Below are 13,179 nucleotides of genomic sequence, written 5' to 3' on the forward strand. Positions count from 1 at the left end.
TCCAAGGGGCAAGGAGGGGGACGGATCAGGATGGCATCTCCCGGGAGCAGCAGCCAAGAAGAGCCGCGGAGCTGGCTCTGGTGACCCCGGGGGCAACCGCAGCCGGAGCCCCTGCGCAGGAGACGGGAGAGCCGGGCTAGTAAGTTGCTGGTTTTCGTGGCCGCCTCGCTTGGCTTATGGCTCTCGCGGGGTGGCTGGTAGATAAACTTTGCGATGGCAGAGCTGGCAGCGTTTGACAGGCCGGCGCGGCGCCCCAGCTGTGCGCAGAGCCGGCAGCCGGAAGCTGGGATGCAGCATCCTCGTTTAACCTACCCCAGCGATGAGGGCTTGTGGCTGGTCACTGCGCCGGGAGGAGTTGGGCTTGAGGGGAGTCTGCGGGAGGGGCTGGTTCCTTTTGCTGACGCCAACAGTCCTCGCGGAGCCGGCTCCAAATCCGGGTCCCCTCCCGGAAAAGAAAGGGTCGTGGGTGGAGGGGGGACCCTTGCGATCCTGGCTCGGAGGCTGGCCTCAGGGCGCCCCGCTGGCCCTTGCAGGGATGGACGGGGCGAAGCTGTCCCGCCCCGCACAGCCAAGGGCCAGCCCGGCCCTTGGGGCCCCAACCCGGCTCGCCCAGTGACGCGTTACTGGTCTCTCCGCAGGAGGCCGGCGGCTCCCCGAGCCCCAGGACACCAGCCCCGGCCCTGGAAGTCGCCGTGGATCTTGCGAAGCGTTTTCCGAGTTCGTCCTGCTGCGAATATCCCAGGATCATCGTTCGCTGCCCTTGAGCCAAGTGGGCGAAGCTCGCCCGGACAGGTGGCCGCCGTGCCCGGAGCCGGCCCATGGGGGCTCAGTGCGCGGTACAAACGAGGCGGAGAGACTGAGCAGGTGGAAGAGGCGGCGCTGCTCCCAGCCTCTATAAAACATCCGGAGCTATGCCTTGTCCGGAGAGCCGGCAAGACCCGGGCAGACGGGCACTGCCCGCCCTCTCTCGCTAGCCGGGAGCAGGGAAGGAATCACTCAGGGCTCGCCTGCCAGTGGATCTCCATCGGCGCAAGGCGGCTCCTTGCGACCGGGCAGCGCTCCAGTCCCGTGGGCGTGCGGCTGGGTCCCCGGAGCTGAGTTTGGTTAGTCCTGCCCCGCGCCTCGCTGCTGTGAGCTGCTGGTGCGGAGAGCGGCGAGAGGCAGAGCGCGGCTGCGGCTCTCTGGCGCGTGGGACGTTAAGATGGTGAGCTCTCCCCGGCCGAGAGGGGCTCCGCGGAGGCAAGGCCGGGCTGGGGGAGAGCAGAATGGACAGCGCCGGGCGCCCAGGCAGCTTGTGAAGGATGAGCTCCGGGGGCTCGCAGAACACGCAGCCCAGTGAAGACCCCGCCGGCGGCAGCAGCAGCGAGAGGCAGCGGATCAGGTGCCGCATGAAAATGGTGATCGGGCAGCTGGAGGGGATCCTGCAGGAGCTCAAGGAGGTAGCCAAGGAGCTCCGGGAGGTGAGCACCGCTGCGGCGGGGGCACCATGGGGAGTCCCAAAGCGGGCCAAAGTTCCAGGCTCTGCCATGCCTAAAGAATTCCCTTCATGGAGCAGGCCTGGCTAGGAGAAGCAAACTGTTGTGGGTACAGCCTGTGTGTGTATGTGAGTGTGTCCTCCATTGTGGGTACTGAGTGTGTGTGTGTATCTGTCTCCCCGGCCCCTGTTGTGGGTCCAGCCTCTGTGTGTGTGTCCAGCCTCTGTGTGTGTGTGTCCATCTGGTCCTCGATCTGTCCCGGTCCCCTATTGTGGGTACAGCTTCTTTGTGTGTGTGTAGGGGGCAAATTAGATTTCCCCTATTGCCCTAAACCCCAGACAGTCAAGTCACGAGTGCATATCCTGACTGCTGTCTGATTTGCACTCTTTTTGTGGAGAAGTCCATGACACCCCCCCCCCCCCCACCACCACACACATACACCATGTCAGCGGAAAATCCGGCCCCCATTTTTTTGCCTTCCTCCATCTCCATGTTCAGGATAGCCCTTCACAGGAGAGAGGTGATGCTCCCCAAATCAGCGAATGCAACAGCTCAGTCCCAGCAGCGCCCTTAGCAGGGCCGCCTGTGCCTGTTTTATGTTTATGGTGGATGATTTCCAAGAAGCAAGAAGGGCTCCCAATTGCCCTTGACTCCATTGACTTCAATGCCATGGGCTGCCCAGCTCCACACAGGATCGAGGCCAGTGTAGAGCTCGGGGCATCTGACCCCTGGAGGATTGGGTCCAATAGGCCCCCATGTGGATCAGGTCCTAATATACCAAGCTGTGTCTGTGAATCACAGAAGTAACCTAGACATTCCACCTGTGTGAACAGTGTAGTAGAGCTAGTGTTGTTTGGGTTCCCCATTGGATGTTATGACTTGCTGTGCTTTGGACTGTTATGTGCTGCAGTCAGGTCGTTTTTTTGTGTTTAATTTCCTTGCCTTCTTTAAAGAAAAGGGGGTGGAGAGAGGAGACATCCCCTGTCCTTAAATGATACCAGATAAGCGTTGCTTCCTTAAGGCTGATCTGGTGAATCCGATTGAATATTTAGCTACAGTTCACTGCATGCTGCCCTGGGTGACGAGAGTAGCAGCCTGTCAGTTTGGCATTGTGAAGATTGGATCTTTCAAGCAGAAAGAGAGAAACTTAATGATGGGGGGGAGGGGTTAATTGGGAGCTGGCATAACATTGTAGACTGCAGCAAATCTCACAGAGAAACCCTGAAATCAAAGGATCCAGGAGGCCTCCACCTAACCCTCAGGCCAACAATTCTCCTGTCCCTCATATGAGTGAATTTTGCCATGGATGCAAGTTATTTCCAACCTCCCTTGGCCGGTTTGTCCAGGTGGCAGGCCTGCGTCTGTCAGGCTGGGCAGGAGGAAGTGCTGTGATGTCACAAACTGGGTGGTGCATCAACAGAGTCTGCTAAAATCTCAAGGCCAGATTCTCCATTGATTTCCACAGCCCTTTGCTGGTTTACATCAGCTGAGGATCTGGCCCTTAAATGGTGAATTAAATGGGTTTTTGTCCCACTCCCCCAGCCAGGAAGCAGTAGTAGCTGAAGAAGCTGGCTCAGCTTTTCCAAAGGGCATGGGCAGAAATTTCAAACATTTCCCTGTGTGAAAATAGAAGCTCCTGCTGGGAATCATTTGGGCATGACTAGCTTTCACTATAACGTGTCCATGAGAAAACATACTGGGCCACATTCAACTCTGGCTGAGCTCCAAGGGTATCTTTCTTTGCTCTTGCCTCCCCTCCTGCGCTCCTCCCAAGTCTGGATTGTGCCTGGGCCTGCATGGTGGACAGCATCACAAGGAATTCCCCTCCTCAACCTTGCACCCCTGTGCAGGGGAAATGGATAGAATGGCTGGGGAGCAGAGCTGAGGCTCCAGGGACCTGATCCAAACCATTGGAGTCAACGGGAGTCTTTCCATTGACTCTAGTAAGCTTTGGATCAGACCCCATCTTAGCACTGCTGGCAACACTAGTGACGTGGCAAAGGCAGGGCCATAGATGCAAAAGGGAGTGCACGTGGCACCCAGTCCAAGTGAGGAGGAGCTGACTGAGCCAGCCAGCTTGCCAGATCCCCACTTGGCACTGGAAGTCCTATACCTCTCCATGCCTCTTGGCCAGAGCTCACAGCCACAATCAAGCTCTGGAGCCTTGCCCAAAATAACCCATCTTGGAAAATAATAGCAGAGCTTTAAAAAACCAGCCAAGGATCAAAGACAGGGTGGGGAGATGCAAGCAGCAATTGCATAGGAATCTATGGGGTAAATCCTGCTGCACTTATTCCTTGGCTCACTGGATTTCCATTGGGGCGAAGAATCTGTGGGCATGAAGGCTTTGCAGAGGACAGAGGGGCAGGTTGCTTATTGTGGCTTGTTGTTTTACATCTCTCTCCTGACTCGGCCCAACCTGTGCTGTGGGAGGTGCAGGCAGCAGGAGAAACTCTGTGTGTCTGAGCAATGATCAAACCCCTCTTGAATGACTGCTTTCAGCACCAGGGAGTCTGTGAAATACACACATTCCCCTCTTTGCCCTATGGGACACTTTGGAGCCTAGAAGGCATCATGCACCATCAGGACCATCCTGATGGTATGTGCCTATGGGGTCACATTTGGTTTGTTGGGGGGCTTTAGGCAAACTTGTAGCCCTGTTGCGGAGATGCAGGTGGCCAGAATCATGGGCTGCTTGATGGAAGGAAAAGGCCAACCAGCTAGCCAAGTGTTATGTGACTAACAGCTAATCCTTCTCCTCTTTGGAGAGTGATCAATACCTGCCAGAGGGGAAGATTAGAAATGATAACACTAGACTAGGGAGCAGAGCTAGGGCTTGGTGGGAAGAAGAGAGAGAAAGCAAAAGTATTGGTAGCTGCTGTCCTCTGGCTGGAAACACAATAGTAGCTCTAGAAGAGACGTGTCTTTCAGCTCCCCAGAAAGGAGGCTGGGCCATGTGGTTAAGGCATAGGAAGGTATTCTTGACCTTCAGCAAGTCACTTGGCCTTTCTGTGCCCCAATTTCCTCCCCTGTAAAACAGGGAGAGTGATATCTATCTGCCTCACCAGGCTAAATCCTGTCATGTCCGTAATGTGCTTTGAGAGCCTCAGAAGAAAGGGCAAAGCATTGTTCTTGTAACAAATCCTGAGAATCGGCCTAGCAGAGCGATTCAGACAGAAAACTCTAGTAACAGAGGCTGAGCTGGGAAAGGGCCTAAAACAGGGCACCCTTGCGCTGGAGGTGATGTCAAGTGAAGAGTGCCCAATGAGTTTCCATGTGGGCATGTGGCTCATGCCCACTGGAGATGACCAGACACTCTTGCTTAGTTGGAGTCCTTCATCTGGAGGCTGGATTCTTGGAGCCTGTGCATTTTTTGACTCTGCAGCTGAGACTCCCGTGGAATCCTGTCTGAGCTGATAGAGTGGGATGAGGGCAGGTCAGTACAGGGATGAGGCCAGGTCAGTGCTGGAATGAAGACCTCCAGGGAAAAGCCTAGAGGTGAGTTGGATGATTCAGTGCCTGAGTTGCCCTAGTTTTGCCAGGTCATGATTCTGAGGAATGCACATGTAAGCTGAGTGGCAGAAGCCGACCCGTAGTACATGGCTCTCTTCCTTCTAAGTCAGGACTGAACCAATGCGGGTGCAGTGTTTAATGAGTGAGATGTTACATGGAAATCCAGAGCACTTGTGCACTTTCAAGGCCTGTTGGAACTTTTCACAACAGCAAAGGGCCTTATCTCCAACCTCCTGGCCAAATGCCACTATGGCTAATTATACTGAACTGCTGCCATTTCAATCAGATGCATTTTTCTTCTTCGCTTCCTGGCCAAAACTATAACTCATTGTTGCTCCAAGCTGTCACAAGTAACGCAGCTGCCCAGCCTCAGCCCGGAAGAGAGAGAATGTCAGGGGCTGCTGAAGTCTTTGCTGTATGTATCAATCTGTAACATGTTTTGAGATCCTTCAGACTGGAAGGCAGTGAGATCTGTGGGGAAAAGTGCTCGATAAGAGCCAGTTGTCATTATTTATTAGCACGCGAAGTTTCAAAGAAGCTTCCTGTTCCAAGCTGAACTCCCCAAGAGCTGGGATAAGTCTTCCTCATCCACACCTAGCACCCCAGTTTTGCCAGCAGATTGGTCATAGAATCATAGAATATCAGGGTTGGAAGGGACCCCAGAAGGTCATCTAGTCCAACCCCCTGCTTGAAGCAGGACCAATTCCCAGTTAAATCATCCCAGCCAGGGCTTTGTCAAGCCTGACCTTAAAAACCTCTAAGGAAGGAGATTCTACCACCTCCCTAGGTAACGCATTCCAGTGTTTCACCACCCTCTTAGTGAAAAAGTTTTTCCTAATATCCAACCTAAACCTCTCCCACTGCAACTTGAGACCATTACTCCTTGTTCTGTCATCTGCTACCATTGAGAACAGTTTAGAGCCATCCTCTTTGGAACCCCCTTTCAGGTAGTTGAAAGCAGCTATCAAATCCCCCCTCATACTTCTCTTCTGCAGGCTAAACAATCCCAGCTCCCTCAGCCTCTCCTCATAAGTCATGTGTTCCAGACCCCTAATCATTTTTGTTGCCCTTCGCTGGACTCTCTCCAATCTATCCACATCCTTCCTGTAGTGTGGGGCCCAAAACTGGACACAGTACTCCAGATGAGGTCGTTGCCTTCCCCATGTGACTCTCCACCTGGGAAAGTGCTTTATGTTTAAAATAGGGGACATGGTCAGTATCCATTAAGCAAAGCTTAATGGCACTGGCTCCTACCTGAGATCTACAGCTTGACCTACTTCCGAATGGCTATACTCTGACAGGGGCTATCCTTGGGACTGGAAGCAGTGTTTTGAAAGGGCAGTTTGAAAAAGAACATTTCTTCCTGACCATGGAAACCAAGTGTCATGCCAAGACATACCTATGATTGCTGAATCTGAAACGAATACAAGGGAGAATTTTTCTTCCATTTGTTTTTTTTATGTACTTGAACCCACTTGGTGTAGAATCCATTTCACTGATTCCATGGTATAGTCCATCAGTCGGCATCTCCCTTGCAGAAAAGACCCTTCTAAACATCTGCAAGGGAGCTGAAAAACTCTTATAAAAATCTTGTAAAGGATTTAAAAAAATAATCAGAACTTGAAGCTGGTTTTTCATCTACACTGAGATCTCTGTACACCACACCAGCAGTTTAAAGGAGGCTCACAATGAGAGTGGATGTAATTTATGCTCACTTTAAGACCCCTTTCACAGATTCACAGATATTTAAGGCCAAGTGGGACCATTCTGATCATCTAGTCTGACTTCCTGCATAATGTGGCCAGAGCAGTGTAAAGAGAACTAAATGTAAAGGACAATCTCAGCCATGCTGTTTAAAGGGTGAACTCGCAGAATCAAACTTGGAGTGGGGGGGTTAAACTGGAATCACCGATTTAAAAAAAAAAATCAGGTGGACGGTGTCCCGTTGGAGAAGAACACTTGGTCACCCGCTCACGGAGTCTGCTCACCAGCTCACCCCTTCCGTGTCATAGGCAACAGTGTTTGAATTGGGCAAAATCTTTCTTGAGACTCTGCATTGAAATTTTTAACCTTTTCCCTGTCTTTGTGACCCTTTTGTGGTGTTAGAGTAGCAGCTGTGTTAGTCTGTATCCACAAAAAGAACAGGAGTACTTGTGGCACCTTAGAGACTGACACCTTTATTTGAGCATAAGCTTTCATGAGCTACGGCTCACTTCATCAGATACTCACGAAAGCTTATGCTCAAATAAATGTGTTAGTCTGTAAGGTGCCACAAGTGCTCCTTTTCTTTTTGTGGTGTTGTTGCCCCAAAATTGCAGCCAGTTGCTGTATTATTATTTATATTACACTATCACCTACAGGCCTCAAGTAAGACTAGAAATTGTGTTAGGTGGCATTGGGGAAGATATTGTACAGACACCTAGTGAAAGATAGCCCCCTGTCAAAGAGTTTACAATTTAAACAGAGACAAAAGGTAAGATGGGAAACTGAGGCACGAAGAGAGGAAGTGACTTGAGCAAACTCACACAGCAGGTCAGTGGCAGAGCTAGGAATAAACCCAATGTCTCTTGATTCCCAGTCCAGTGCCCTGACTACTAGACCACAGTGCCTCCTAGTGGTTGGGAGGTTTTGAGGGAACAGCTAATATTCAAGAAATAGTGCAAAATATTTCTGTAAAATGAATTTCACTTTTGTAATGAAACCACAAACGTGAGTTTAGAATAAAGTTTGTGAAATCAGAGCTCCCTAGTATACCATGTGACTTTTGTGGCCAATCAAAACAGCTAGAATTTTGACTACACACTAGTCACAGCAAACTGCTCATGTGTGAGGTACAAACTAACTATTATTTGCAGAAAGCATTCTGAGTAAAGAGTAAATCTCAGAAAACTCCACTAAAGCCCCTTTACACCTCTCTGGTAATGGTTCCACAGGCCCGGGCAGGGATGGGTAAAGGAGCAAGGTTGGGGGTGGGAGGGAAGGAATGTGCCCGGGCAGGGATGGGAGCTGATGGGAGCACTCTGTTCTCCAGTTATTCACTGCTTTCCAGCACCTACAGGAGCCATGGTAAGCACAGCATAAGTAAGAGCAGCCCTGTGGCTGCTCTAACTGATGTCAGGCATTGTACTGGACCCCAAACAGCCTCAGTATATGGGGAATGCAAAGGTGGCTTGAAGCAATCTTTGCCCCCACTTCCTCTGCCCCTGTTCCAAGTGCAGGAATGGAGTGGATAAGAATCAGGGATAGAAATAGGTGTCCTGCTGGCAGAGTCAATCAACATTAACTCCCACTGTAGCAAGTCATGGTGGACAGCTGGAGCCAGATTCATGCCTGGTGTGACTTAGCTGAGAATGAATTTGGCCCTTTGTTTAGTGCAATGGGCATTTAACTGACTATCCACACTGGTGCAACAGCTGGGCCTGATCCAAAACCTTCTGATGTCAGTAGGAGGCTTTCCAGTGATATTTGGATCAGAGCCACATGGAAGAAAGCTAGGATGTGTGCGGGGAAGGGTGTGTTGGGGGGCTTATACACTATAGAACATCACCTTTCCTTTTCACGACATAGACACAACCCCAAACATCCTTGTAACTAACTCAAAGTACAACCTTGAAGCCTTCAAATATCCTATCCTGCAGGATGGAGGGATGTCTTGTGCAGGAATTCAGTGCTATTCAATGCAATTCATCCCACAGGATGAGAAATATAGAGCAGGAAAAGTCACAGTTTAAAGGGACACCATCCACTTGAAGTGCAGTCTATTTCTTAAAAAAAAAAAAAAAAAATCAAAAATCTGTTTAACTGCTTCCAAGCCCTAAATCTTCCTGGTAGTTCCCTGCCCGTTCTCCTGCTTTTATAGTCACAGTTTTCTAATTTAACAATATTTGTTTCTCCCTTGTTGCTGCCTGAAAGACCCATGCGGACAAGTGAGGAAACTGACTAATCGATTGCACAGAAGAAGCAGGGAAATTGACTGGACAAAAAGTACAGTCAAATATACAAAGCTCTCTGGGGTGGGGGTGGGAGGGAGGAGAGTGTTTTTTCCTCCATCTCTGTTACGGGAATTATAGGTGTTACAGCTGTAGCAAGTGCAATAATTTCAGACAAGGGTAATTTTTAAGGCCCTGATGTCCCTTTAAGGTTCCAGGGCTGAAAATTATGTCAGTCTCAGGGTGAAAGGCAAATGAGATCCTCAGCTGGTGTATTTTTGGGGTAAGTCCATTGACTTCAGTGAAGCTACATCGATTCACATATGCTGTGGATCTGGCCCACAGAGTCTAGCTAAGTTGTGAACTGAGCTGTGTGAAACCTCTGCACCATCGTTTCCTTTGCCAGTATTCGCACTCAAGGCCGGATCTTCCCCTATCTGCCCTCTGGCCCCGCAAAAATTATCCAGAGAAAATGTGTTCTCTCTGCCAGCAATTACATTGTCATGTAACACAAACAGTGCAGTTGCACACACTTTCCTACCTGGCACAGCAGATGCCATGAAAAATCACAGCTGGGCCTTGTAGTAGGAGAGAAATGTCCCCATGTCTCATTGCAAAGAAAGCTGTGAAATCACTGAGGGGAGGTTAGTGAGGAAAAAAAGCAGTGGGTAAACTAACCGTTTTGGCATTCCAGGCTGAGCAGTAGCCTGGCAGATGTTGTGGGTGAGCCAAGATGCCCGTATTATGATTGGGATTTAGGCTAGCATGACATTGGGCGAAAGCCAGAAGTGTCATTAGACTGTTTTTGGGCACTCACCTTCACATAGAAGTGACCATGCTGTTTTTAATCCTTATTTAATGATTTGGCTAGATTTGTAAATAAAAGAAAATGTGAGTAAACTCCAGATTCCCCAGATGAGCAGTGGTACACTCTGTTCAACCATGTGTGTCGGGCTGTCCACCTCACATGAGCCCTGAGTGGGTTAATGGGGGCCGGGGGGCCAATTAACCTTAGACACTGCACCAGGAGGGGAAGCAGAGCCTAAAGGCAGAGGAAGCCCAGCTGGGAGGAGCTGGGATAGGCATGTAAAGCCAGGAAGGCAGAGCAGGAGGAGGCTGCAAAGAGGAGGCCTGTGGTCACTCCCTGGAGGGAAAGGTGCATTGGTCAGAGGCAAGGAGAGGATCCAAGGGGCAAGTGAGCCCTAAGGTCCTGCCTCGTCTAGGGAGCCTTACAAGAGGCCTACAGGGGTGAAGTGGGAGTGGGGGAAGTTCTGATGGCAAACTCAGAGATAGGGGAGGAGATAGAGGCTGAGTAGAAAGGAGCCCAGGGAATCAGCAACCGGGACTTGAGAGTGAACAGAGCTGGATTGCTAGTCGGAGGGTCCCTGGGCTGGAGTTCACAGTAGTGGGTGGGCCTGGGTTCCCCTGCCAGCCACGGGGACATGGCCCAGGATCTGGAGGTGGAACAGAAAGCTGCCTGAGGTGGCATGTGGACAGCTTGTCCAGTGGGACTCTGTCACCCCAGGATGGGGGACTGTGTAGTGACCTGGCCAGAGAGTCGAGTTGTAAAGGAGGCGGGGCGGGGGAGGGGAGGTGGGCACATCACAGGGTGAATAACCAGTGGTGAGCAGTGCCAGATGGGGAGAGAGCTAATTTCCTGACCTAACCACAAGGATGCACACCTGTGGTGAGTGGGGCCCTTTACACCATGTTTACCTTGGTCCATGGCTATGTGTGAAATAACAATGGATCCATCTGTGGAAACTGACTTTTGGAAAAGGAAAACAAAGGATTGAAAATAGAAGTGATTCTCTGTCCCACCCACCGCCCCACCCCATTAAATAGACATTGTTTCCTCACCCCTAGAAATGGGACCCCGGCATCAGGGGATCCGGGTTCCACTGTCAGCTTTGACTCAGGGTGCCCTTGGCCTGGAATAATTCGTAAGTACTGTGAGGCTCCATTAGTGAATGGTGAGCAAAGCAGGCAGAGATCTGACCCTGCAAGGTGCTGAAGAAGGGTGAAATGTCGTTCATCTTACCAGCGTTAAGATTTTGTTGGGTGGGGAAGGCAAAGTTCTCACACCATATGGTGTTGTTTCTGTCCCGGGGGGCATGTTACAAATGCCAGAAGAATGAGCAGCAACTGGTCAGCAGCATGTAATGTCAGCATGAGACAATAAATGCCCTAGCTAGAGATGAGCCCAACCTACAAAATTCAGGCTAAGAGGAGCTCTGATACAGCGGCTTTGTGAGACCCAAATAGTCGCAGGGACTTCTAACAGGCTAGCAGGTGCTAGGGCTCATATGGAGATGGAAAATCCCCGGAGTTATAGTCAGTGACGACACAAATGTTCCGGCAGGGATATTGGACCTCATGCTTCCAGGTTTAAACCAACCCTTAGCTACTGGAAAGCGGGGTGAGACCTTCAGTGGAGCAGATTATCCACATCTGTCTAGTGTGGGTTTCTTGTGCCTTCCTCTGAAGCAGTTGATGCTGGCCCCTGTCAAAGACAGGCTGCTGACCTAGATGGACTTCGGGTCTGATCCAGTTTGTCCATTCCTATGTTCAGGTGCTTGTACCTTCTCAGAAGGTTCACTGTAATCGCTGCTGACCCCTGCTGGGAAATGGGTCCATGAATAATACTGAGGTCTTGTAAACCTTACTTCCTGCAGGTAAGGAAAATCTTCAGGGGCCAGGCTGGTGTAATGGGGCTCCCCAGGAAGTGGGTTGGCCCATGGTATATTTACCATGGACCTGTGGTGCCATTACTAGATATCACCTCCCTGGAAGTCCTTGCCAAATCAGCCCTTGGCTGCCCTAAAAGAACCACACAGGATTCACAAATGCACAAGCTGCTAATCTGCCAACACAGGGCTCTTGGCAGGACAGAGGCGCTAAAGTGGAACTGTTTTACAACATGCCCAACTGAATGGCAATGTATAGCATTGATACAACAATGCATAAAACCCTATCCAAATGCATGAGGTGGCAGCACAGCATCCAGGCACGAAGACTCACCAAGCAGCCAGCTGGAGCTAGGAACAGACCAGAGCCCTGCTGTGCCCTGAGGAGGAGAAACTGTGAAATGGCTTGTAGAAAACGTGCTGGCGCAGGAATCTAGGACATGACATCATGCAACTAAGCCACCACTGAGAGAGTCCACCAGAGGGCACTAGCATAGGGGGTGAAATTCCATGGCTTCAGTTCTGTTTGTCCTGAAACTGAAATTCAAAGTGGAACTTGGGGACAGCAGCCCCACAGGGACAAAACACAAGTTAAAGAATCGCACGAGCCTCTGTGTAACAAAACTGAAGAGAGGGGCCTGAGTCTGCACCTTGTCGTCAATATCCAAACCATCCAGTAAGGAGGGGCTGGAACCTGGGATCAGATGCAAATATACGCAGCTGACTCTTTTTAAAAATGATCAGCTAATCCAAAACCCCAGAACCTGCTTGATCTGGGGGTGTTTGAAATCCAGGTCCAAAGTTTGTTTGTGTGTGTGTGTGAGAGAGAGAGAGAGAGAGAGAGAGAGAGAGAATGCTCCCATACAGAAAACTTTACATTAGCGGTGTGACTGTGACGTTACTGGGCTGTCACCTGACTTGCTAAAATTACCTCTGAGCCCGTTTTCCCTGCCCACTTGGGACCCCAGAACCCTGTCTTGTTGAGCCAGACATGCTAGCCTGCTGCAACACAGACCCAGGGTCTGGGCCGTGCCCCCAAAGCTGTAGACTTTAACTAAAAACAGCTCAGCATGTTACCTGTCTCCAGCACCCAGACACCCAGCTCCCAATGGGATCCAAACCCCAAATAAATCCGTTTTCCTCTGTATAAAGCTTATACAGGGTAAATTTGTAAATTGTTCACCCTCTATATCGCTGATAGAGAGATATGCACAGCTGTTTGCTCCCCCAGGTATTAATCACTTACTCTGGTTTTATTAATAAACAAAAGTGATTTTATTAAGTATAAAAAATAGGATTTAAGTGGTTTCAAGTAATAACAGAACAAAGTAAGTCACAAAAGCAAAATAAAACAAACTCGCAAGTCTAAGCCTCATACATTAAGAAACTGATTACAGGTGATATCTCACCCTCAAAGATGTTCCAATAAGCTTCTTTCACAGACTAGACTCCTTCCTAGTCTGGGCCCAATCCTTTCCCCTGGTACAGTCTTTGTTAGTTCCAGCAGACATCTCCGGTGGTAAGCAGGGTTTTTTTTCATGACTGGCTGCCTCTTTTGTCCTGCTCCACCCCCTT

General features: G+C 50.3%; 1 protein-coding gene across 3 annotated transcripts in view; it reads left to right on the forward strand.

Annotated features, from left to right (window-relative positions):
* The window catches only part of INSYN1 (inhibitory synaptic factor 1), a 94,405-nt gene continuing 81,226 nt past the window's right edge, over positions 1–13,179 (forward strand). Inside the window, exons 1-2 of one of the 3 annotated variants that reach the window (XM_048866155.2) lie at positions 1–139; positions 639–1,460. In XM_048866155.2, the coding sequence (XP_048722112.1) occupies positions 1,302–1,460 (159 nt within the window). In that variant the 5' untranslated portion in view covers positions 1–139; positions 639–1,301. Of the gene's footprint in view, positions 140–638; positions 1,461–13,179 lie in introns of those variants that run through there. The other 2 variants (XM_048866158.1, XM_048866156.1) reach the window with 2 other exon arrangements.

This window comes from Caretta caretta, chromosome 10 (genome assembly GCF_965140235.1).
Source record: "Caretta caretta isolate rCarCar2 chromosome 10, rCarCar1.hap1, whole genome shotgun sequence".
In the NCBI taxonomy this organism is placed as follows: Eukaryota; Metazoa; Chordata; order Testudines; family Cheloniidae; genus Caretta; species Caretta caretta.